This window comes from Egretta garzetta, unplaced genomic scaffold (assembly GCF_000687185.1).
Source record: "Egretta garzetta isolate BGI_Z169 unplaced genomic scaffold, ASM68718v1 scaffold503, whole genome shotgun sequence".
Classification (NCBI taxonomy): domain Eukaryota; kingdom Metazoa; phylum Chordata; class Aves; order Pelecaniformes; family Ardeidae; genus Egretta; species Egretta garzetta.
In genome coordinates this window covers 592337-619838 of record NW_009259107.1, presented here as the reverse complement: position 1 = coordinate 619838, position 27502 = coordinate 592337, and the positions used below count along the sequence as shown (strand labels likewise).

The 27502-nt window shown below is 35.3% G+C and overlaps 1 protein-coding gene across 2 annotated transcripts in view; it reads left to right on the top strand.

The window, feature by feature from the left end:
* The window catches only part of IMMP2L (inner mitochondrial membrane peptidase subunit 2), a 466129-nt gene that overhangs the window by 350670 nt on the left and 87957 nt on the right, over positions 1-27502 (top strand). For both annotated transcript variants that reach the window (XM_009635334.1, XM_035890908.1), the window contains one exon: positions 13501-13603. In XM_009635334.1, the coding sequence (XP_009633629.1) occupies positions 13501-13603 (103 nt within the window). The remainder of the gene's footprint in view (positions 1-13500; positions 13604-27502) is intronic.

Sequence of the window (27502 nt, the reverse complement as noted above, 5' to 3'; positions counted from 1 at the left end):
GTATTACAATTGTTTTACTATATTTTGTTTTTAATTTGCATATTGATTAGCACTACTTTCACCATGTTTACAGGCGTTTCAGTAGTAGTAATTTATACTATGTTACACACTGATAATGCTGAAAAAAATTAACACCTGGAAATTTCTTTTCAAAAATATTTCTTAGCAATTGCCGATTGTATTATAGGTCACTTTAACTTTCCATGAATATAAATATCCTTTACAGTAAGGTTGATAGATAAAGCAAGGTTGAATTTCATTGTATCTATATAAGAGATGGTAAACCTCAAAGGATGGAGTCTTGCAAAACTGTAATTTGAAAGTTCAGTCTGAAAGAGCATCACCAGTTCAAACGTAGGTGTCTTCTGCAGCGTGATCTACATCTATGTGCTTTTAACAGAAGCCATATGAATCCTGTTGGGTTTTATATTTTTTAGAGCAAATTTTTCAGCTTAATATCAGGCAAGTCTAAATCCAAACAAAGCTTTTTTGACAACAGCTATTGTTGCAAGAGAAAAGATTGAAAATAAATAAATAAATAAACAAACCCATTTGTTTCTTGCATTTAGTCTATTTTTAAAATTTCAGGAAAGCTTGTGATGAATGTTATGTAAAATTTCATATCGTTCTTAGTTTCTGTTATATTTCCCAAATTATGACAAGTGTCACATTGCATTTACAAACTCTAATCTGGCTGTGTAACTCTTTTTCCTTGATTTTACATCAGTTATTTGAGACTTTTTCTCAGCAGAAAGTATCATTCTGATTTCTAACACATCTTCATTAATACTAAATACATTTTCTTACATATTTGAGATAGCACAATTGAAATATTTGGGAGTTTTAAAACTCATAACTTGTATCAAAAATATAAATTTATTTAGTAATACTGAGTTAATATTTTTATGTCTTACTTGCAAGCTTCTCAATTATCTTTTTGATAGTAGTGTCCTTTAAAAAAGAAAATGCACTCTTAAAGGAAGAGCAATAAAAGGCATCTTGTCATATTTTTTCCTAACAAACATTAATAGAAGGAAACGTAAACTTTCAGACTTCCATTGTACAGAGAATAACAACTCTCCATAAATAATAAAAAAACCCAACCTCACATCTTGAAAGCACTTTTAAAGTTAAGCTTCCCCATTTTGTATATGCTGCCTAAAGCAGATTAGGAAATTTTAATACCTTTAGTTAGTGCTAAGCAATAAAGAAGGTATAACAATTAGCTTCTATGTGAGAGGTGTGTGGGTGGGGAATTATTTCTTACAGTTGGAGCTAGGCAGAGATATTGCCAGACTCTTTTAGCAGTCACAGGTCTACAAGAACCTGATTTTAACCAAGACAGCTATTCACAATGCTGATTTTACAAGGTTCCAAAAAACCCAGGTGGGGTATTGTTCCTTGTGATGTGCTAAAACTTCTTTTAGCAGTTGCAAACACCATTCTGTCATGAGAAATTCTGCAGAATGTCTCTTCACTGTTTATTAAATAAGCTTTAATGAGTCATGGATCTTACTTTCTCTCAATCCCAAGTTAGTTGTTCTGGAGTCTTTGCAGAGTAGGTAACTTAAAAAACATATATTGAAGGGCCCAGTGTATAGCACAGTGCTCTTTTTCAGGCTCCGTGGGCTCAGCACAATCCAGAACACCTGAATCGCAGCTAAATGCAGACTCGTTGCCATCAGTCCCACTTCTGCCCCAGACAGAGGTCTGGTACTCCACCAGTTCCTTAGTATTTCATTATAAGCAGCTACCCATGGACAGAAGCACAAGGTAGTTTAGCAGGAAGCACCTAGGTACCAAATTAGAGGCAATCAAGAGCACAACTAACATCTTGTAAAGTCTGAGTGGGGTTTGGCCTCTCTCTTTTTTATTCCCAGAGAATGCCATAATTACCAAGCTGTAAGCGTGTTCATGGTGACTCTGTGGCCCACCATTCCTCCAGGGGATGAGTCAAGGATTGAAAGGCGTGGTTGAAATTTAATTGGAAGAGATTCAGAAAGAGAACAGGCAACAGAGAGACTGGTCCTAGTCCAGTTGTTAGCACACCCTTCCTGGGAGGAGAAAAGGCCTGATCTGTGACCACCAAGAAGGGTTTGTCTGCATTTTAATGCAGTAATATAGTAATATAAAATGGATACCTACATCAGAAGTCTGGAGTCACACCTCTATGCAAACAAGTATTTTTCTCCTTGATTGTATATTTTCCCTGGCCTCAACAACTGGGCTTGACATTTCTCTTCATCCTCTGCCTATGCCTAGTATTTGGGATTCAACCAAAGAATTAAACCAATTAAACCAGGAATTCAACTAATCCTAGAATTTGGGATTCAACCACAGCCTTAAGCTGAGGAGGATCCAGAAATGAGAATATAGAAGCTTTAACCTCTAGCCCAGTAACCGCTAGCAGTGATGAAGAGGCACTGCTGCTGTGACAGCCATGTATCACCACTTTTTGGAAAAAAGAGAGCTATTCTCCATTCAGCATTTCTTCAGAAGAGGAATTGGCCAATGGATTTCTCCATGGCGATAGATGCCATGATTTTTCCCTCTAGGATACAAAGAACTTTCAAACTTTTTTCTCTTCTCCCCTCCTCCTTCTCTCACTTTTACATGCACAAAGCACATTTATTGGAAGTCTGCTGGCATGGCCAGCAACCTCCACCCTGAGGCTGAGAAAACACTCAGGGTAGGTAACCAAAGGTCAGGCTACAGCCTCTCCCTTGACAATTTCTGTGGCAGAAGAAATGGCAGAAGAACTGCTCAGGGAGAGGAGTTGGGTGAGGAGAAAAGGTGAGTTCAAGCAAGAAGAACTTGATAGATAACTTTATTTAATAGTTGCAGATTCTGCAGTCTGGAGATTAACTGCTGACTCAATTTTTAAGTTACACAACTTGTAGTCTTGAAAAAAGTTGGACCATCTCTTTTCTTAGGTTGGCATAGGCATTACCGAGAGGAAAATTTCTACATCTGTTACTGAAGGAGGGAAAAAGGCAAGTATTGCTGCAGTACGTCAGTAAGCTCAAACTGTTATGTATGTATCAGGTGAAATCTTGGCCTGGTTTACAGTACTGTAAATCTTAAATGTTCATTTCAAAACAATTGCCTTCAGTTCCTTCAAACGTGTCTTAAGGTAAAATTCTACTCAGCAATTTTCCCAGTGATTCAGTATTAATAAAAAGAGGGTGTGGGGTGCAAGAATTAATCTTTTTGATAGCAGTACCTTTTTGGTCTCTATTTATCCTCCTGTTCTTACAGGTATAAAATTTTCAATTTAACAACAATGGTTGGGTAATTTTACTTAAATGATCTAGAATAATTAATAAGTTTTTACCTTGGTAAAATTATGAATCTAACGATAATGAATCTAACAAATGATTCCCATCCAATATATGATATAATATGATTTTGTTAATAACTGTTAATGATATTAGTAAAAACCTGTCATGTTAATTATCAATATAATTTAGAAATGTGAGAAGGTAATGAAATGATACACTCATTTGGTTAACGGGACTTTTATCAAAAGAGGCAAACTGAATAATTTTCATAATCTGAACTTGAAAGGGCACAGTGTTGGCAGTGAAAGATGATAGAGAGAAATGAAACATTGTATGTTTTCTTTTTGCTGAATCAGTAAGCTGGTTAGCCATTTAAATGCAGTGGATGCAACAGATGAAACATTGCTCTTTTTCTCAACACAAAATTACTGGTGTTTTTTTGTTTTAATTTATCCTGAAAACAATTATGGCTCTTCTGATTAAGAGAATGTGCTGAGTGAAAGAATGAAGTAGTTTCAGTATCTCAAATGGGAGTGACAGATTTGTGTAAAAGTATGTAGGAATTTTTATATTCACATACATATAGTATATGCAGCTATCTTTAGATAGTATCGTGTTGAACAAATTTTAAAATACATATTGATATCAAATTTAGAATTTTCTAATACCTGTTTTAAATCAAAATACTCTCAATACAGTTAGAGGCAGTAATGCAAGTTATATACGGACCTTGAAAGGAATATGGTCCTTGAACAGGTATTCCACAGTATGACCTCAGCAGTGTTTTGCTATAGGTTTAATCAAGTTGGAAAAAAATAAGAACGAACAGATTCTGAACTTATCTGTGTGATTGCAAATACAGGTTAGCAGAAATCATCCATATTTTCATTAAAAAAATCACTGAAATTACATTTTCCTAAAATGGTTGAAGATTGCTGCCATGGAAAGGATCATGAGAATGTTGTTAGTGCTAGAACTGGTGGAACACACAGAGGGAAACAAAAGTGGCAGATGATATGAAGGGAATACTGTAGAAGACCCAAGCATGAGACCACACACAGATGTTACAGGAAAAAGGAACAAAGTCCTCTGAGGGAGAGAAGCTGCTGTTACACTGATCATTCTTAGCAGCAGGAGCAAAAAGTGTTCTGCTTTGCAGGGACAAGCAATATTAAATGATTGAGGTAGCCACATGCCTCCTGACTATGTAAACAAAACTCTCAGGAACAGAGGGAAATTCCTGTGCTGCCAAGCGTTATGTGCATGGTGATCTGCAGTGGTCTTTTACATAGTTTCTGAAGGAAGGTAGGATGAGTTGAAAAAAATACAGAAAGGCAATACGAGGCTGGAAACGGGAATTATAAAAAGTAACTGCAAATGAATACAAAGAAATTTTACCCAAGGAGAAATTATTTCCTTAAAATCTGGATCCCCTGGCATTGCTGGTTGATACTGCTGCTGCAGTTCTTCTGTTCGCAAGACCTAGAAAATAACTTCTGGCAGCTGTAGCTTTTTTAACTCAATTCACAGACTGCTTGCCAGCACCTGTGTAGAAATTGTTTGTGATGTGGGTGTATATATATGGGTAAAAGTATCAAAAGAGTGGCAAAACTTAGGCCCTAGATATGCAACATTTCTTTAAAGCATACAGTAGGATATATAAGGAACATAAAATATAATCTACAAATGTTATCACCTCATATAGTTATTGTTGAAGATTAAATGAAATTATAGCTTTGGGAAAAACTTTTAGTGAATTGAGGAAATCATGAAAAACTGTTCCACAAAGAGATGTATGAAGGAGAAAGTCACTGAGATAAAAGGTATATCTTATCATGTATGTTGATTATATAAAGCAGCAAAAGCTGCATAGCTGCATACCCTTTAAAAAGCTTAAGAGTGTTTTGAGGATATTTTAAAAATTCAGGAAAGAAAAGAAGAAAGAAAAAGAAGACAAAAATGAATTGTGTTGAAATTATTGATGAATAGAAATTTGTGTAATTATCTGGAAAATTATGTGATACTAAGACAGTTAGAGGAAATGATTCCTCCTTTTTACAGTCTAAGTCTTTGGTATGTGTTGGTCAAATACATCTGGATTCAGAGGTATGATTACCAGCCTTTGATGGGAAAATGTTCTGTCAGGGATACCTTTGCTCATAGCAATAAGCAAAGATCTCTCATCTTTCCTTTCTTATAATTATTTCTAGTCTCTTCTCTGTTACAGTGACCTGTCTGGTACAAAACGGGGTGTTATCAAGCAAACTTCAGGCTTGAAATGAGGCTTATATTTCTAGTGGATGAGCTGGCTTGTTCTTTGTCCTTTTGATCATTTTATCATTTTAGATAAATGTGCACAAGAGTACATTTATTTCATTAGACTGCTAGAATAAATGGAAGAAATCTTGTAGAAAGGCTTTTAACATTGTTGGCATATTTTAATTTACATATTTAAGAGTAACTAAAGACTGGTTATTTTACAAAAGAAAAAACCCCTCTGTTAGAGAAAGACTTGAGGGCAAAATCTCATGAATCTCTTTAATAAAATGGAAGGCTTGTTAGGCAATCTTGTATATTCATTCATATTAATTGCAGTACTTTCATCCAAATGTGGTAACAACAGTGCTGCCATATAGGGAGAAATGAAACAAGTATAAATAATATGTTGTTGTTTGGACTTCATTAAACAGTGTTCGTTTAAAATAGTGTTATATGAACTATCAACTATGTTGTATAAAGTGTTTAAAGTTTTTCTAACTCAGTTTTTGTTTCTATAGCTAGTTGGTGTTCAGACAAACATGTTTAATCTATTTGTTGTAGTTTAATTGGGTGGTAGTTTTGTGTGCTTAAAGAAAAAGTGAGATGAAAAAACTAGTGTTAAGAATAATCAGACAGATTTTCAAGGTAGCAGAGGAGTGGATTGAGGAAGAATATATGGGGTCAGGGGTCAGAAGTTAAAGTAATATGGCCTAAGAAACGTGATTTTATTTTGATGTATATGTGATGTGGCTTGTGTGCATTTTCATATGTCTATTTAACTGTATATATAAAATAGGTAAAAAAATAGGTCAGAATAAAGCTTGCAGAGAATAAGTGGTTCAGAAGGTCATATGTAAACAAAAAGTTGTTAATATAAAAATGGATATACAGAATATATTTTCATATTTTCCTAACTTTCCCTTTTGGTGGGGGGAGATATGCCTTTGCCAAGATAAATTTATTATGCTGAACTTTGAAGAGTAGCTTCTGTACCTGTTCGTAACATGGCATTAAAAATAATTTCTCCCTATCACTGACATGTGTGCTTCAAAGCTATCTTCATTCTTTTTATAAAAGCAGAGTGCTTTTTGGATGGCAACGTTTTAGAACACTTAGCTTTGGCTTATATGTTTACTCAGATTAAGTTCTTTTAATCTAGTCATATGTCTGTGAAACTAGCAATATGTACTAATTACAATATATAATAAAAATATCACATACTTTGTAATGCGAGTATCATTTATAAAGCACATTTTGACATAAAATAATGGAAATTTTAAATTCACTTAACGGTGCATGCTTAAGATATCAATTAATAGTGAATTATTCAATAATCACTGCATGAATTACTGCCTGAAAGTCTGAGGGTTGTACTTCTCCATATTTCAAAGTGGGTCATCACATCAGTATTTTCTGGCCTTAGAATTAATCTTCCCAGTTCTCACTGCTCTGCCAATGTGGTATAAAGCAAGCCCTGGTGAAAATGAGATCTAGGTTCTATTAAACCATATATAGGACAGCTGCATCAGTAACACAAAATCTTGCATGACTACACTCCTTCTGGTTTCAAAATGTTATGCTGTAATTGGCTGCACTGTATTGTCCTGCAAAACAGTAATATAATCATGTTGATATACCTCACGCAGTGTGGCATAGCCATCTGGTAGAAATATAGTTTAAAAGCTATCTGATGCAATACATGATGCATGCATTTGAAAATTTAACTAACTTTCACACAGCAGGTAATTGGCAAAAAGTGTAAATATCAGTATCTGATAAGACTGCTTTTTAATTTAAGTTGAAATCCAGTGACTTTCCTGAATACTGTATGTTTATAAGTGATTAACTGCTATTTTGAAGAAGCTGGTGAAGCAAGTAATGGCTAAATAATGATTTTGTTTAGAGTGGCATGTTTTGTGAGAAATTATCTAACTAATAAAACAGAGCTGCAAACATCTTCCATACTTTCCATATCAGATTTCTACTTATTCTTAGCACTGCTGAGTCACAGGAACCTGCACTGGTCCATCACTTTGGCGGGAGTGCTTTATCTGGAAAAAAGATGCCATTTGCAGTTTGGCATCGTGCTTGCTTTAACTGCTTAGCTTATTCATTACAAAAGGTTGTGTTTTTAATATATTTCTGTTCCAAATGAGTAAACAAGTAAATTTGTCTTCATTTTTCCTCAAACTTCAAAATCTTTCATTGCAAAAGGTGAAGCTTACAGGGTTTAGACACTCAAAAATTTGCCCAAGTATAGGCAAAGGAAATCTCTGCTACTTAAAGGCTGGTCCTAGTCTCACAGAATTGGAGTCACTTGCTTCAAATTCTGTCATTCCTGCCATTCTGGTGTGTCTTCTTTTCGGGGTTCCCTTCTCAATATATGAGGTCTAGCAATGCTCCAGAAGCAGTATCCCAAGCATGAGGTCTCCTCCATCACTTTCCCAGTTCTTAGCTTGGATGCAAGTTTTAAAGTGAGGCCTCTCAATAACTGGCTGATCTGCAGCTTTTAAGGAAAACACATTTCATCTCTGAGGCAAAAGTTAATAGCTGTGTGCAACCAGAGAGTATTCCCTAAACTATTGACATACTTTCATGCATAGTCTGTTAACCTGGCCTTCAGAAAAAAAAATATTTAGTTGCTTCACCTATATAACACTCTCTTCTAAAAGCAGCTGATTTACAGCTTGTGGTCAAAGGAATATAGTATATGTCAGGGAAGGGTTAAAGTAAAAAGATGCAGATGGCTGTATGTGTGTGTTGGAAAAGAAGAAGGGGATTTCTTAGGGGCTGGAAGGTGTTCAGTGTCATGTGGAAGATTCCCTGTGGTGATACTAATAGAATTTACATGATATATTACAATAAAGTTAATGTCTTAGGCTCTGGGTGTCACCTGAAATTGAATATCTTACTATTTTTTTCATTCTGTGAATTTGATGAAGATGGATATATATTGAAAAATTCCATGTACAGCAATTTATGTTGTTTGGAAAAAGTTGCTTTTAAGTATGACGGACACTACCTGTTTTACAAAAGAGTTTGTATTTGTTTATTCTCTTGTCTGCAAACAGGGGAAATTATCTACAGTGTCTCTTCCCTGATGACACCAAGAAGTATGCAGATTGCCGAGGCCTTCTGATTTCTCAAGGTCAAATCAAACTGAAGGCGATCATTCCTCATCGAACTTAGCTGAGCCAAGTTGCTTGCTTTGGCACTGATACCACATCCTAAAAAAGCAGATTTTTCTTGCTTGTGGGCAGGTGGTTAGAATACCATATAGAGCTCATTTTTGACTGTCAGGATTGAAATTATTTCTCAGCCAAGGATAGATATAAGTACATCTGTTAACTATTAAATCATAGAGAAAAAAAACTTTGCAAAAGTTCAAAATGTACCTCATATGTAAGAAAAAAAAAATCAGAATTTCAGACCAATTTCTGTAAAAATGACTAAAGAGATAAATGTAATTCCATTACATTCTGATCAAGAAAATTACTGCAACTCTAGTAGACTGTTCTTAAGCCAGTGAGAGTCTAACTGCAGTTTGAGTGACAGTAGCATAGGTAGTTATTACTAACCTGTCAAAGACTGTGGTAAAACCTGAAGGTTTTTTTGCACACAGCAATATAGTTTTTAACAGATGCTTGAATACTATGTATCAAAATCTAGGTATTTTAATGTCTTTGCCTGTGCTATTCTTAAAATAAACCTTTAAAACGGGAAGGATAAGAGGTGTTAAACAGTCTTTATTTATTTTTATTTCAAAGATAGTAGGTTTCAGAAAGTGAAAGACTACTCTTTATTGGTAGAGGCTTTCTGAAATGTAAAAGATTGTTCAGGAATTATAACTCATGCTAATGAACTAGATATGAAATTAACAAATACTAAGTTAATTATTACTTACACCAATTGTTCTCCTAAGAATTCATTCAGACTTCTAAATTTAATTAAAATCTTCATGTGTGAGAGCTAACAGAGGTCAAGATTACACACAGACTCAGAGAAATGAGTCTAAGAATACTCCACTATGAAAGAAAAATAGGTTTTTACATTACTTTCAAAATATACAGTATGTTATTGACTGCGTTTCCTTTGTAGCAAAGGCCTCTCACAAGGAGTTGATGTAAAATTCCTGATAAGCTAATTGTGCTTTTAATTGCTATTTGGCTTGAGGATTTTAGTTTTTGTTGTTGTTGTTGAAGAGTGCCTGAAGCATTCCAAAGTTACTTTTCACTTTCTATTGTATTAAATTTTCACAGAAGTATTGATCATTATACCTATAATTGTTATTTATTGACATGGGCCTGAATCTGAAAAGTGGATGCCAGTTACCTGCAAAGCTATCCTCAAGAAAAGGGGTTGAGTCAACACTTCTCAGATATGATGTTGTACAGTAAGTGTTAGTAATTTGTCCTTGTAGGATTGCGCAAAAAGATGGGTAATAATTTTCTCTCAGTATGTCTAACTAAAATGATTAGTTAGTGAAATGAATGAATGGTAGTTTGTACATTTAGAGCAAGAGCCATATTGCCAGTGTAGCACACACACGCGATCTCCTCCTTGCAATTTAGGCCAGAGATTAAAGTGTTTAATTTCTGCAAGATGCGTGTGAGAGAGTGGCAGTGTTACTAAGTGGCTAATTTTGATTATGAAACAATTTGTGATCTCTTCATAGGAGAGGAAACAAGAAGTTTGGAGGGTTTTGTTCTTAAAAAGTCAACGTAGTCTTTGCAACAGTAATTAAAAATAACCTACTGTCGTTAACCGAATATGGCTTTTTGAAGCCTGTAGCCTGGTTTGCTTCCATGAATAGTTTATTGATCTGTTGTGGAGTAATTCAACAATGAAATTATCTTGAAAATTAAAACCAATACTAAGTAATGGATGATCCAATTTACTGTAACATGAGCTTATTGCTGCAGCTCGTTACTAATCCATGCGGTGAAAATCTCAAGTAAAACTGTTTTCAGATTTCAACCTGTGTTCCACAGGACAGTTTTTTTCAGGAGAATTGCTGAAGTTGGTGCAAAGTCCCTAGATAACTGCCCTGTGCAAATGCTACACTAACATTCTGAAGGAATTGTCTTAGGAAAATAGATTTTCTTGCCTCTCTCTTCAGGTATACGGTTCACAGGTATACAGGTACTTATTGTTTACTATACATCTTGAATTCTTTTCTGTTGGACCTACATGTGGGAGAAATCTGATGAATTACATACCTTATACATGAAATGGCAGAAGGTTTTACATTTATCTGCTGAGTTTACAGAGGGATTTATCCATTCAGTATCAGTCCTATCTACTAAAGTAGGTAATTAGAACTGCTGCTTCTGTTTCTCTTTAATTTCTTTCTCTCTCCCCTATTCCCTTAATACATTTATTAACATCATCAATTTTAATTCTATTTCCTCTAAGTCAAAACTTGTGTACAATCATCTGCTTTTTCAATATGAGAATTTGTACATAATTCCTCTTTAATCACTCGAAGAGACTTTTTTTGCATAATTGTAGCATTTTTGTCTGGTTTATGATGGTTATTTAAGAGTAGAAAAGAAATATGCATTTTCCTATGTTGTAGAAATAATAAAAAGAACCAATGATAATTACTGCACTCGGTAATCTTTTTCTTTTTGCCTTAGGCCTTAAAGAACACATTATACACCTCTGTTAAGCCTTTCTATTTTCACTGGGTCTCTGCAAATCTCTATAAGGCCTATCCATGCAGACCAAATTATTTCCATTTTTGTTTCCAAGTACTTATTTTAAAAGCTTTTTTTTCCTTCTTTTTTCCCCCCTTCCTGTTAGTGATTTCCTAATCATAATAAAGGAGGAGATCATTTGGGGCTAGGAGATTATGTCTGGTCTGAGATGAAGTCACTGACTGGCATTTGCCATATTATTTTCCTGACATTTATGAGGTAAACATGTCAGCAGAATTAACTTTCAAATCCTTTCACCCTTCTGGGTGATATTCAGTCTTCTGCATGAAGTCTGCAAAGGTACAAAACTTTATCACAATCTACTCTTCTATATTCAGGAAGATGAATGGAAGAGAAAATGAAATATTTTTTTGGCTATTGTTTGCCTTTATGACTGATGGGAGATATTAATTTAATAATTTTCAGAACCTCTAATCAGACAGAACAGAATTAATGGCCAACTTGTCTCAACACATATTTTGAAACATATTTCTAGTAAAATATAGTCTCATACGGTACTTTATAAAAGAAATTATTAGTGAGACAAAGCATTATGGAATCTCAAAACATAAATAATTTTATTGTCCAGACTGTATGCCACATTTCTTAAACAAAAAAAGAAGCAGCAATTGCATAGTAATAAATTGCTCTTTTAGCATAATTAAATTATTACAGAACTACTCTTTGTCTTTAAGAAATCATATATTTACCAACTCAGGACAGTTTTGGTTTTTGTTTTGAATGTTTTAGGAACTCAGTCTTGAATACTGTATAATATGAAGCTGTTCTATAAAAAGATGAAAATCAAAGTACTTTTTTCTGCAAATAGGTGATCATTTTTTCATCGTCTAATGAAAGCACAGGTAGAACTTCCATTAAAATATAGTTTTGGCATGCTTACCCTTTTAGCTGCCAGAAAAAGCTGTTTGGAAAGCACTGTTTGGGTTTTGTGATGTGCAAAATAATTATTATTTTTATTTGACTAATAAAGTAAAATAAAGTTAATAAAATGCACTTTTGAGGATTCCTTATTCATCTAATAATTCATGGTCTCCAGGCTTTTAATTAGCTTGTCCTTATAACATCCTCACCACCACCCCTCTGAAGCCAAACATACCTCACCCAAACCAGTTTTCCCATTTTGACCTGTGAGCATCAGTGCTATTGCACAGTTCAGCTGAATCTCCTGGTGAAGGTGATTTCTCTCTTCAGTTGATTTTCTTTAGTTTTAGAGTGCGCTCCTTCTGCATCCTGCTTTGGGGGCATATCTTCCAGATGGTGAAAAGTGATGAGAAGCTGGAGGCAACAAGCTAGATCAAAAGTCTGTTTCTGTCTATGGACAGACTTGGTTATCCAAAACAAAATGAGAAGTATGACTATCTGTAGTCCTGCTTGCAAAGGCTTTGTCATGGTAATAATTTGGTGTGTATGATAAAATCACCTCCCTGCATGAATGATTGCAGAATAACAGATCTCATCTGAAAGAAAGCGAAAGTGTATGATAGAAGGCAGACCTGAATTGTCAAAATGACAGCTGCTTGGGAACTAAATACAGGAATTTTGCATACTCTGTGCCTCAGATTTGGGACTTATCTGTAGTTTGTAATTTTTGTAATATCAGGGCATGCTGAGGCACTGCTTCAGTATGAAATTCTGTGGAGAATGGCTTGAATCATCAATGTCATTTTTTGCAGCACTTGGCTTCCTCTTAGGGGTTTTCTTTAAGTTTATGCTGTTTAGCTTGTTACAGCTGAAAAAATCCTACCCCTAGGACATAAGCATTACAGGAATCCAAGCTCTGAATCCAAGGTCAGTTCAGATATGCGAGGCTATTTTTGATGAGTACCTAATGCTACCCCAGAAGAAAAGCGTTCTCAGTATAGTATCTTTATGTGACTGCAACATGAGTCCACTGGCATTTACCTGAGATAAAATCTGATGTTTCAAAGAATTGTTACTACAGAGATGGAAATGAGAGTCCCTTAATTATATTTAACTGAAAAGTTTCTTGTTCCCTGTTGTGACATGATTTCTGCCAAAACAATGTAGTAAACAGGCCCTGATAGTGCAACTAGCTCATACAAAATTGTTATGTATATTTTCACTCTAGTAGCACGCTTGAGGTCTAAAGGACTTCAGCATTTTTTAAGCATGTGTTGGATGGTATGCAAGGTCAAATTCCAAGAAAATATGGAAGTGAATTTTCCTAACAAAACTTTTTTTTTTTTTTTTAACTAACCATTTTTTGTCATTCTTTTTAGAACCATTGGATACAAAAAGAAGTATGTGAAAGTTCCACATGGACACATTTGGGTGGAAGGTGATCACCGTGGACACAGCTTTGACAGCAATGCTTTTGGGCCAGTAAGTCAATTTTCTATATCATTTACAATTTGCAACTGAAAAGAAGCACATGTCTCCTGAGTAATTTGTGCAACACAGTAAGTATGACTTGATTGTGATTGTATTCTTATTGGTTTTGTGAGAATTATTAGGTTGTGTAAAATACCTTGGTCTGAAGAGCATAAGTTTGCTCTCGACTGTTATAAAAAGAAAAAAGACACCTTTTAATTCCCCCACATGGAAAGAAAAGTGGTGGAGATTTTATATTTGGAGGGAGGTACAGGAGGAGTAGCTAGAGGGCGAGTCAGCTCCCTGTAGCTGACAGATGCTCCCCGAGGACATGTTGCCAGATGATGTAATTTGGAATGGTTCCCTCCCAGGGGCTCAGTCTTGCTTTAGCACCAGTGGCGGGATAAAGAAATAGGAAACTGTAACTGGGCTTAGTAGTGTTAACTGTAAAATTGGTCTGGGGATGATGGTAGAGGTATTTCAAAACTTTCCCAAAAATAAATATTTAAGTTTTCTTTGTATAGGGCCATTTTCATATTGAGTAAAAACAAAATGTAATCTGAAAAATCTGTTTCTTGACTGGTAAAAGTGTGCATCTATTCATCAGGAAGACAGTAAATGCTTTCTCTGCACTACAGTTTTGAATTGGTTTTGGTTTTGTTACACTTTGTGTAGATTCCTGTTCTTGTTTTAACTTAATCTAGCATGCAGGGAATAGCTGTGCATCCTGCTGTGAAAATATAAATCCTTTTTGCCCTATTCCATATGCAGGTTTTTGACGTGTCTTTAAGAGACAACACTCTTCTAATATTATAAAAAAACCCCACCAGTTGTCACAGGGAAGTTGTCAAGGCTGGATTTTTCCACCCTTCTGCATTTCATACCTATTTCATACAGACGTCACCCCACTGACTCTAACTGAACTAATGACAGCAAGGACCTTATGAGTTTGTCTGGCTTCTGGAAGTTTAGCCCAATTATTAACTTAAAATAATTTGTTCTCAGCAAAAAAGGCCTCCTGTCTGGTTTGGAGTATGTGATGCCATTGCCTCTCTTTTGCTTTGTCTCACTTTTTTTTAATGCTTGTATTTCTTGCCACTTTTCACTACTGTTTTCCTGGTACTATCTTCTAAAATTTCTAACATATAGTTTTAGAGGTTCTTTCCTGCAGGATTTAATTCAGTCTATCCCGTGCAGGTATCTGTTTCCTCCTTTGGTAGGCTTTTCCTTTTCTGTTTCACTTACTGTACACAAGACAAATACTAGTCATAAAGCCACTAATCTTCTTTTCACTTACAAATATATTGCCAATGCAGACTCAGAGCATAAGGCATCGGTTTCAGATTTACAGCAGTTCATGCAGAAATTAATACAAGGTAAAATCCTCAAGATAGGCACCATGGAGATTTCATGCAAGATAGCATGTTGGGGTAAATTTGAATACCTTCAAATTTTTACTCAATTCACTACTGTTTATAAATATTAGAAAATCGTCTTCACTAGTCTTGACCTCACATTAGTCATCAGCTGCTAGCTAACGTCGGGTAGTATGTCACTTTTCTTACAGTAGTGGCACCTTTCAAGAGCTAGTAAGACAGTTTTTGACAGTGAGTTCTTCAGCTTTCTGCAGGAAGAATGACCTTTGTGTTGTGTTGATGAATACGTTATGGGCAAGTCAGCTGTAAATAGGTATTTTCCTCTGAAATTGAATTAGAGAAGCAATCACTGAATACAGACAGAAGGGGGCAGAAGAGATCACAGGGCTGGAAACTAGCTTTAGAATAATAAAATGTTGAAAATTTTCACCTGTAGAGTAAAATGAAAAGTGTATTTAGAAGAACATGCTGGACTTCAGGTTCTTTTCCGCTCTACACATATTAGTTTTTAGGTTACTGGGACATTTTCTACCCCTCTGTATGCTATACTCTTCAAGATCACTTGCACAAGTGGATTAAAAAATTAAAATCACTCTCTTCAAGCTGTTCAGAAGGTATATTCTTCTTAACTTCAACACTTTTTCTCTCATAAAACTGCAACAGTCATAAGGAACAGACTGCACAATGGTAAGACATGAACCCATTTTTCTCATTTTGTTAGAATATAGGCCACTTAAGAGTTTAGGTTAAATGTTACATGTGTCACAATTCTGACTTGAAAAACCAGATATACTTGGATCAAAAGATTCAGTAAAAATAGTGTATTTTTAAAGTGGATTATATTGTAGGCTACCATTTTTTCAGTTTTCATACAATCTTATGGTAGAAAGGCATATATAGTATAAGCAGATTTTGTAGATGAGCTTAATGAGTTACATGGGGCATAAAAGGAAATTATGGAAAAACAGACTGAGAACAGATGTTAGAATAATTTTTTCTCTTGGAGAATAACAATATGTGTAATGGCCTAATGGGTTAGCTTGATAAAGCAAAAACCTTGATACCAATCAAGTTCTAAATTAGATGCACCTTTGGAGAGATATGAATTTCTAAAATGTAAAAACTTGGCAGATTAAATTATCTTTACATGGTTCATAAAAATATAAAATAAATTGTGTTATCTCTTGTTACTGCATGTTTTTTATAGGACTTAAATTGGAATGTTAAGGCATGGAGAGACATTTTCCTGAAGTGTGTAAATAAAATGAAAATGTTTTAACTAAGATTTGTAAAGGTTTAGTGTTTCCTTTCTGCTTAGTCATGTCTTTGAATAAAATTAATACCTTAACAGATACTACGAAAATAACAGGGCATCTGGGGGTAGTGCTGTATTAGAAATTCCGTTAACTGTCTCTATGATCAAAACTTAAATATTAATTACCATTCCAGAATATTGGACTAAATTAGGTAGTGCATGGTTACTGCACATTGTCTTTAAAAAAAATGCTTTGTACATTACAGAATGACAGTTGTTATATAATACTATTGCTTTGATACTGGTGTGTTTCAGGTTTGGAAATATGTCATGTCAGCCATTCATAATACTGAAAATAGCTCTTTTGAATAGAAGCCAATAAATATTCAGAGAACTTGTATTTTTTACTCTTATGTAGGCATATAAAGAATTGCATATTGATGGAAATTTATTAGATTTACCTGGACTAGAATAGCAATTTCTGCTCAATTAGCTGTTACTGTTTTCAGATTCTTATAGAATGAAGTCAAGCTTTTATGATATTAGCTTAGCGTTCCTTAACTGACATGCTACAGGAATGTAGTCATGAATAGCTTATATAATTATGATAACCCTTTTCAAAGTTTCTCCTTTTTGTTTTCAATTCTGGTAATTTTCCTATTTTGGGGGGGCCTTTTTACTATGAGGTTGTAGTTTGACAGCATAGGAAATTTAACATTACTGTTCTGGCAATGCTTCTGCTTTCTTAGATCAGAAATGCATGAGACATATTATGAAGAACTGATCAAGTATTAAACTTCTCTGCTGCTTCAAATTTCTTAAAGATGTTAAAAGGTTAACTTCATTTGTAACTTTATGCCAGATCAGTTATTGCCTTTGCTTTCACAGCCAGAGTAATACCAGCATAAAACCAAAGTGACAATTTATATTCTGGATCTGACATTCTGGCTAAATCAAGGGAAAAGTCATTATAAACTGTGCTTCGTCCCAATCAGATATGTAGAGTTGACATCCAGCAGTCCAGAGATGATATGCAACCAACATGAGAAACACTTTTTAGTGCATATAATAACTGATATACATATATATATATTCTCCTGGATGTACACACATGCACTGAATAACACTCAGAATTTAAAAAAAAAAAAAAAAAAGTTCAATTTTATCTTATGAGATTTGTTTGACAAATGTAGTGGTCTTATTAGTACATTTTTATGTTTCCAAATGCCTCCAAGATGAGGATATGAAAAAGGTTTATAAAATTAGGGCTTGAAGTCAACGGCAGTCTTTCAGCTGTCTTGTAAAGGACGTGAACAAAAGCTCATTAAAGTCAATGAGATATTTCTACTGGCTTTAATGGCTTTGGATAAGACTCTTTATGAATTAAGCTTCACAATCCAGTGCAAGGACAAAAAGGCTATTATCCTCCATATCTTCCTGGGAAACCTGAGACACAGGTAGGTTGAGTACCTTGTCAAAAAATATCTTTTGAGCTCAGCCAGGTCCCTACCCTAGCCTTACTAAAAAGATATCTGTCTTTTAATGTGTTTACTCTCAAAACTAAATTCCATTGAACCTGAGCCTGGCTTTTTGTTTAACAGAAGTTTTACGTTCAAAAGCTTCAAATGAGTAAATTGCTTTTAGTCAGCATTACTGTAGAGGCCCTATTTATGATTGTCCATATAAGCAATTCTATACTGTAAGTTCATGCAATAAACTATCTGAAAAACATTCTTGTCTGTTTAACTATTTTTCTTTCAGTAGCACAAACCTGTAGACTGTGACTAGAAAACTCTATAGACTAGAATGACATTCAAAATAAGTGAATATGCTGAGTTTGTTAGTTATTTTAATTTGCTTTTCAAAGGCTATCATCATCTCTTTCAGACATAGGACAGAAATGGTTTAACTGTTAACGTTCAATGGGCACATTCAATTAATAACAGTAATGGAGTGTGGCTTATTATAATTATTTTCTTAAACTGATCCAGTATTTCTCTCTGTAACTACTGTTAGTGAATACGAGTAGTCAAAACCAGAAAATATGGAAAGTTCATTAGACAGTAAGGTGAACTGAAACAAGAGACTTCCAGTGGAGTGCAGTGCGTGACTGCTGGTAAAGGAAATATTTGAACCAAGAGGTCTGCAGCTTGTGAGAGTAGCCCTGCTTCATACGCTCTGCCTTCTTCTAAGAGACGTTCAGAGAACAGTTGAAGGAAGCAGCAGATACCTTTCCACAGTTATGGATTACTTACATAATAGCAAACAAAGAATGCCACATGTCTTGAAAGTGCACATCATCTTGGTGATGATCTTGCCATCTGCTGAAGCTTTCATGTATGAGCTAAACTAGTGCAAGAATCACATATCCCCCTAAAATGGAGCAGCCTCTAAGGCAAAAGGTGGGAAGAGTTTAACAGCTCACAGCAGTGCTCTGAACAGCACCATGTTAAAATTGTACTGTAAGGTATGTAGGTAGGCAGCGCACACTCTTCCCACACAGAATTCTGCCAGGTCTCGAAATACCTGGTGACACTATTTGTGTCCCCATACTCCAACCAGCCATTTGGAGAGGCTTAAGACAAATAGTTTCAATAGCAGGGTCCTAAACCCTGTTTTTCTTAGTTTAGGCCAAAGTCAAGAGGAGATGGTCAAGCACTGCGAAAAAAAAAAAAAAGTGTAAATTTTAGCAAGAAAACACCTACAGCTACTTGTGCTTACACGCATAAAGTTAATGTAGGTAAGGATAACAGCGATGGCAAAGTAGTCAGTGAAGGCTGGGAATGTCCTACTAGGGACTTGTCTGCATCAGTTTGCTAGCTGGCGTTGCAGCTTCTTCTGCTGTCTTTTTGTTACCACTCTGACCAAGTACTTGCACCTTTACTTCACTATATAAATGTAGACTTGGAGAGTAGCATGGCTCCTATGGGATCTGTGACATTTCTACTTTTCTCTTGGGTATTAACGAAGAAGTGAAACTGTGTTTAAACAGGATGTGTAATGCAAATATGCAATCAATGACATTCCATAATATTTATCCCTGGCCACTGGCAAAATTTAAAAAGATAAAATCGCTTACAATCAGAAAAAAATACTTTGCATCTGGAGCATGAAGTTACCAGTAGTAAATAGCATACATGCACAGCTTGAACTTGTAAAAGTCTATGATAAATAAAGCCTATAGGACATTATGCATTATGACTGGTAATAAATAAACCTTGAAGGGTAAATATGCTTGTCCCTTTTGAGGAGAATATTATATGTGAGATGCAAATTGGGATGGTGACTTGTCTATTGAGAACGACAATTCACTCCAAGAGCTGCTGAAGGGGAGCCTTGATAATAAGATTGTGTGGCCTCACTGTCCATTAAATTATCATGACAAACTAAATTTGCAGTATAGGGAATAAAGAAGCCCTCTATGGATGTCCTAATTCTCTTGGAAAGTAAAATATTTAGCCTGATTGTAATCTAAACCAATGCATAAAAATTCATCTTTCAAGCAGCCCAGTGTCGTGGTTTAACCCGGCTGGCAACTAAGCACCACGCAGCCGCTCGCTCACTCCCCCCCTCCATCTGGGGGAGAGAATCGGAGAAAAGAAAAAAAAGTAAAACCTGTGGGTTGAGATAGAGACAGTTTAATAAGAGAGAAGAATAACAATAGTGATAATCATAATGGTAAGAGAATATACAGAATATATAAAACAAGTGATGCACAATGCAATTGCTCACCACCCGCTGACCGATGCCCAGCCCGTCCCGAGCAGCGATCACTCCCCCTGAGCCGCAATCACACTGTCTGAGCTGCCATCACTCTGCCTGCGACCGACCGACCGACTAACCCCCCCCGAGCATGACATTATATGGTATGGAATAGCTCTTTGGTCAGTTTGGGTTAGCTGTCCTAGCTGTGCTGTACTCCCAGCTTGTTATGCACCTGGCCGAGCAGGAGAAGCTCAAAAAGTCCCTGAGTAGTCCGAGCACTACTCGGCAACAACCAAAAACATCAGTGTGTTATCAACATTCTTGTAGTACTAAATCCAAAACACAGCACTATGCCAGCCACTGTGAAGAAAATTAACTCTATCCCAGCCGAAACCAGGACACCCAGCTACCAGCAGTCCAGACAGGGCTTTCTCTCTGTACCATATCTACCTACCTGAAGCATTCCTGACAATATGCTCAGAAAGTTTTCCTTGGTTTTGTTACTCAATTAAGGTAAATAGGATGCTAAATATGATATATTCTCTAAGCACATCGAGAATAGAAAGTTTTTTCAATGTTTGTGACTAAAAGCTCTCAATTAAGTCTACTCTATTTCTTAGTAATGGAATGCTCATGAGGACTTGTAAAGTAGCCAAAAGTTTGGGGTTTTGTTTTACTCATGTCAAATATTAAACGTTTTACGCATTCTAGCTAGTTTTCTTTATTACTGTACTTGGAAGTGTTACTGTTATTTAGCGTTGTACTATTCAAAAAGCTTGAGTCATCCTGCTTATGGAGAAAGATTTATGTAATAACACCAAGCACAATGAATTATTAACCCAAATATTTGGTGAATATTTCTGAATGCAAGTACCTTTAAAGGGTTTCTAACCACATTGGAAAGAATGGTAGGCTGAGCAGCCTACACCTGTTTTTGACATCACTTACTTTGAAATAAACCAGGAAAAAAAAGTTGGAACAATTTTAGATTGATTTAATGAAGCTCTAGAAGAGATTAGAGAGCTGTCAGATTCATAGTATCATTTGTAATTAACTAATTTGAGCAGCTCTGCATTCAAATATAATAATTTGCTAAACCTTGTATACCTCTTCATCAGTTTCCTTACAATTTTATTTCTCTCAAGTTACAGCTTGAAATACCCTTATATTTGATAACCACTCTGAGGAATTTATAGCATTATATTCGCTGTATAGGATATCATAAATTACTTGTTTTAATGGAAATGAAGCATAAAGTAATCTTTGCTGACTTTCCTATAGTTTAACTGTATACGGGATTTTGATTCATGCTGGCATTCATATTAAGATTTGCCAGGACATAATTTAAAAAGCCATTGAATGTTTTTGTTTCTTTCTATTTTTAATTCTTTGGACATGGAACATTGTCAAAGCTCATTCACTGATTACTAAAATAAAGTTCTAAATTTTAGTTTGGAGAATTATAGGAAACTGTTATCTACCTGATTCTATTTTTGGATAAGATAAATGCTTTGGTGTAATAAGTACTCATCTCATTAAATCTCCAAATCCTAAAATAAGCCTATTTGACTGTAGCACCTTGTTTACATGATTCCACATCATATTAGGAGATTAGAAATGTATATTTATATGGCAGTGAATGTGCAAACCAATGCATATTTATTTATTTACAAGTTATGTTTATTTATTTTAGGAGCAAGACAGTATTGAAATATGATGAGTAATCCTAACAGAACTACTAATATTTCTATAAATTATTTGAGGGAAGTGATTTTTTTCCTTCTACTTGGTGCCTGTGTGGTCATGGACACTGTGCTTTGGGGGTTCCCTGCACCAAAGTTACAGTGATGTAGGGTAATGAGACCCGTGAAAGACCCCTGCGATGGAGCTGTAGCACATAATGTAGAGGAGAGGCTTCAAGAAAAGGGCTGATTCAGCCTTGTGCAGAGAAGGCTGCTACGAGAGCTTGTGGCTGTCCTCAGCTACAGTACGGTGTACGGGGAAGGCTAGGCCAGACTCTCCTCAGAGAGGCAGAGTAGTTGGACAAGAGACGATAGGTACAGGTCACAACATGTGAAATTTTGAATAGATATTAGGATATTTTTTATTTTTTTTTCATTATGGAGGAAGACAAGCATTGATAACCCATAAAGTTTGTAAGGTTGCCATTCTTGGACATAGTAAAAAAATCTGACTGGACAACACCCTGAGCAGCCTGAGTTGGCCCTGCCCCGGGTAGGAGGTCAGACTGGGTGACTTCCAGAAGTCCCTGCCTACCTATATGATTTTATGTGTCTATGAAAGCAATTTTTATTTTGCCAGTAAACTGTCCTATTTAGGATATAGGACAGCAAACTTTTGTCAGCTTACTGTCCTATGTGTTAACACTGATGGAGCCGCATTTATCAAGAGTGGAAAAATGGTAAATATATCTACCATAGTACTACTTTTTGATTGTTGCATTCTCTCAGGGGATTACAAAGTGTATCAAATTTCATTTCAGATTGTTCAAGGATTTTTTTGCAAACCTTTATCTATGTTCCCTCTGTTCTAAAAGGAAAAGTTTGGCAAGTGTACTAGGTAGCATGAATCTTCCTAACTTGGCCATGTTTAAAGTTCAGTCTGGGCATAGAAGAAAGGTTTTCCTCAAATACTGTATTAATATATTAACAGCACACACTGCACACACTGTTTTTTTGAAGTTTTTAAAGAATTCAAGATATAAATATATAGAAATAGTTTTCTGATGAACATAATCATGGTGTTGCGAGAGGAACTTTCAGATTGATAGCAGAATTTTAAAGTTATTTGTTCTCCCTTTCACTACAGGAGAGAGAAATAAGAATAATCCTTGAGAGGTAAATACCACAGAATGTTACATTTACCGAGAGGAAGTATGCCAAGTAACAGAGGAGTAAATAATCTTACAAAACAAATTGTAAAACATATTCCTTTTCCCTTGATTGTTTTTTGAGATGATGCCTCTTAATTAAAGTTAGGTATACTTATTTTAATTTACTTGCTCTGAGGATTTGGGCACTGCTGATCAGCTTTTATTAGGGTTTGAAATTTTATGTAAGTTTCAATTAAGAGCTACTGCAACTCAGTGTCAGATCCAGGAACCAGTATAATTGTTTTAATTCTTCTCTTGTAAAGCTTGAGATTTATAAGAGTTGTATATAAGATGAAAACTGGTATTAGTAGCAATGAAATAGCAATAATCTTTAGTCAATGTTGCCAGAGTTATTGTCTGTAGAATATAGCTTTGACCTGGTATACAATCGAGAGAGGAAACTGAAGAGCTGCAAGCCTTCCTGATTTTACTTTTGGATCACCTTAATGGGACTCAGGCCTTTCTGAGGTTAAGTCAGTCAGAAATTTTAAAGCCAAAAGCTCAGCTTCCTCCCACTAAAAATGTACAAAAGAAATAACAGAAAGTCTAATAATCCTAACTTGCTAGCAGTTTAATATTTTAAATTCTGTATTATGCCTGATCATATTCACACATTTTCCTGATACGAATTAAAATTCAGGTTTAATCTGCAACTTACTGAAAACCAGGATTTGTATAATTTAGATGCCAAAGTAACAGACTCTTGGACTATTCCGTAACAGATGTGAAACTGGTATCCAGCATCGAATTTTGGCCATATACACGCTATATCTAATGAAAGCTGGGGAAGCCTATGACCAAGACAAGGTGTAATACACTGAAAAAGGAGAGGGATCAGAAGAAGTAGCTGCCTACAAAATTCTCCTGGAAGGTTATGGCTCCACCTATTGTAATAGCTGCCTTCACATTTCAGAGACTTTGGCAGGAACACACCAGAAGATGTTCGTTACAGTTTTAGTGATTAGATAGAGGCATTCCAGAATCCCTTTTTTTTAGACTCTTATAATGGTGTCACAACCATGGGCCATTAATTCAATCCATTCTTCAAAATGTTGCTAATGTAGGTTTCCACATACAGAATAAACCAGAAATGTTACCATCAGTCCTCCAGACTGAATCATATCAAAATGGACATGCATTTGGAGTGAAAGTATACATGCTCCCCAAAAGGTTCCTGATACTGCTGCAGCTACTCTGTTCTCTGTATCCTCAAGCTGCAAACAGACAAAACGCAACCCTTTGCCAAGCTCAATATATTGTTTTCACTCAGATATGTATTGTTTTCTGACAAGTCCTTTAACACGGGATTTGAGAAACTGCTTCATACACACATGAGATCTGTACTCAAATATGCTATGTGTGCTTTTATACATTTTCAGCTGTTACTTATCGTCAGAGTAATTTTGGAGGCCCTCACAATTTTTCTTGTTTCAATGAAGCCATAAGTTCGCAACTCAAAACACTCCCTAATTAACATGAGATCTGATTAAACTTAGTGAATGGAGTTATGTAGAAAGTATGTCTACTCTTTGTAGCAATTCATAGCTATTAAAACGTCTGTGGTACCAGAGTGAATTTTTGAAGTTTGTATCATAAAGCTTATATCTATTTCCTTATTTAATATCCAGTCTTCCCTTGAAAATGTGTTCAAAAGTAAGCTTTGTCTACTTTCCACTGAGCATAGGCCAAAGCAGACTGTGCTGTATCATATACTTTTAGGGCACCTTTCTGTTTCACATGTGCTGCTGCCAATGGCCTACCAGTGTACTCTTCTAGAGAGTATCTTTAGCTCTGTGTGGGCCTTTTGACCTCTAGGGCTGTTTCTTGGGGTGGGAACTAGCACCTGGAAAGCATTCCTTTGGTATCCCAGACACCTTTACTAAGCATCTGAGGTTCTGTTCACTCTCTTGGATCGTTCTCATTAACTTTATCACAGTGTCGTTCTCTGTTTCCTTCTGCTAGGACAAAGGAGTCATCCAGGATGGTACTGAACGGATAAACTGAAGTTCTCACATACCTATAAATACAGATGTAATTATAATTCCATTCCTGGTTGTACCAAAGAAAAGTTTTATCCATGTTGATAGGAAGGGATTGCTGTGGCTAAGAAAACTAGGCACTAATTTCAATAAAGATTCTAACATTCTTTATGCCAAATCAAAAATTATTTTTAAGATAAATTCATCAAGTAGAATAAGGGATGGTTCACATAATAGCAGAAGTAAACCTTGCATTTCTGTTGTAGCATTCATCTCATGTTTGAACTATATCTTTAAAAAAGAAAATAAATAAAGATATTGTCTTGATCATTTATATTTGCATTTACATGCAGTGCGGGTTATATGGAAGGCTTTATTTCACATCTGTGTTTTAGTTTGAAGTTTTAGGAAATGCAGCAGCCTAAAGTAAGTCATGCACTAAAAAAGAAGAAAAATATTATAGGATATCCATCTTCCCTAGTTTCCTTTCAGAGTTCTCTCTTGACACATTTTACACAAATTAATTTGACAGTAACAAAAACTAAAAAGGTATTTGGATTACTTTGGCAGTAAAATAGCAACAGACCCATGTCATTTCAATTTATCACTTGTTGTCTTCAAGTGTGTGAAATCTTAGTTCTTCATCACATTGCAATAGATTGCTTATATAAAGAAAAAAGCTGCAGACTTCACAGAGAGAAAGAAAAAAAAGAAATTATTGACTGCCAGCTGAGCCTTCACATTTTCCCTGACTTGCAGATTTTTTAGTGAATCTCACACTACCTGAACTAGAACAGCACAATAACCTTAGATTTACCCTTGTTGCTATGTCTTAAGTTATTAGGGTTTTATCCATCAAAAAGAGCTCTGGCCTGAACAGCACACTGGGCCTTGGAAATTATAACCTGAGAGAGAAAACCTGTGAAACCGAACTTAACCTCTACAGCTAGCTTTTATCCTACTAGCATAAATCTATGTGTCTTAAGAGGCTGTCTTCTTGACATTCTGAAGAAATCTAGCATCTTAACAGGGTTACACAGAAAAAGATCACATCCACTTATTCAATGAGGTTCAGCACAAACATTTTGAAAAAAGAAAAAATAATTAAAATATAAACAAAAAAATCAGAAAATAATTGGAATTTTGAATCCTTTCTTGTGATAAGTTCTACTGAGCCAGAAAAATTGAGATAAGCTAGACAGATGATAAGTTATTAAGTAACTGTTAAATAAATAGCAAATGTTCCTTGAGTACTGTTACCTCCAGGTAGGTCCAGTTATAAAGTATCTCTTGTTTATAAACTAAGAAAGAAAAAAATATAATCTCATCTGGTTTTGAAAATCTGTATTTTTGCCTTTCTTGTCAAAATATGTGATGTCATAGCAGACATAGTATTTTAACAGACTCCAAGATTTAAAGGGGATGACTGATCTGTTGAAAATCTGACTTTATTATGCATAATTGAAGAACCAGTACACTTACCATCTAAAAAAACCAGTGAACAAATTCTTCCAACTCAATGACAAATATCTAAGTAGAATAAACTTAGTAAACATCAACATTATAAATCTGTATGTAATTCAAATTATATTCTTTTATCAACAGGACTAATAACATGCTGCCTTCTGTAGCACATGATGGTTTCATTATTGATCATTATGATCTTGTGCTCTTGATAGCATCTTGCTGTAGAAGCAAACACTAACGATACAAAACAAACTGAAGTATAACACCTTTAGGTAAAACAAAGGGTTGGTACATTTGATAAAAATGGGTTTTGATTATTCTTCTGAGACTTTTTTTTTGTCAGAACAGCTAGGTGCTTTTTCTGAAAAGAAAACTATATCATCTAAGGAAAAATAGTTCTGTCTACCAGTAGAGACAGTAGCAGATACCAGCGATATCTGGAAAAGATTCAGTTGTCTTGGGAATAAAAAAATTAAGTTTATTCTTCTGTCAGAACTCCACTTTAAAGCCTTTCTTCCTAGCTCTCTAGAGAAAGTGCCAATCAGCATTTAAATTCATGTATTTTAAAATGAGATTCATAAGGGAATAAAACTATCAAAGTTTCATATGAATAAAGAATACAGAGATGCTGCTTATAGGTTTTGAAATAAAAAAATAAATTATGTCTTTAAAGTGGAATGGTGCCAGCTTTCTGGAGGCTAATTTAACTTTTCATAGAATAAACATTACATAATATTAATGACTGGTAGCTTTGGATTTCATGTTTTATCTGTAACCAAAGGAAAACTCAGGATTTGTTTTCCATTAAATTTGAAACTGGACAATAGATACGTCTTTTTCACGGTATTCTCATAATCTTGAAATTTCAGTAAAAGTGCAAATTAAGCTCCAGCATTAAGTGGACTTTTAGTGACAGTGTATTAATGACATTGAGCAAGCTCTTAGAGAATTTTGCCTTCATTTTTCTATCCTATATAGTTATAAAGATATATTCCACTTTTAAAAATAATCTATTACCTCCGTTGAGGACTAGGACATTTACAATAGCTTTATTACCTAAGTCGGGGGAAAAAAATTCCTTTTGTAAGCTAGAATGGGTTGATCCTGTGTCCGGTTTGTACAGTATGTTAAAGAAGGTAAAACCTGGGAAAAATCTTGTCTCTGTGGGACTAACTGGGAGTTTTGCCAGAGAATTCAGCGAGCTCAGGACTTCATCCCCCAGCAGGTTTTTCCTGC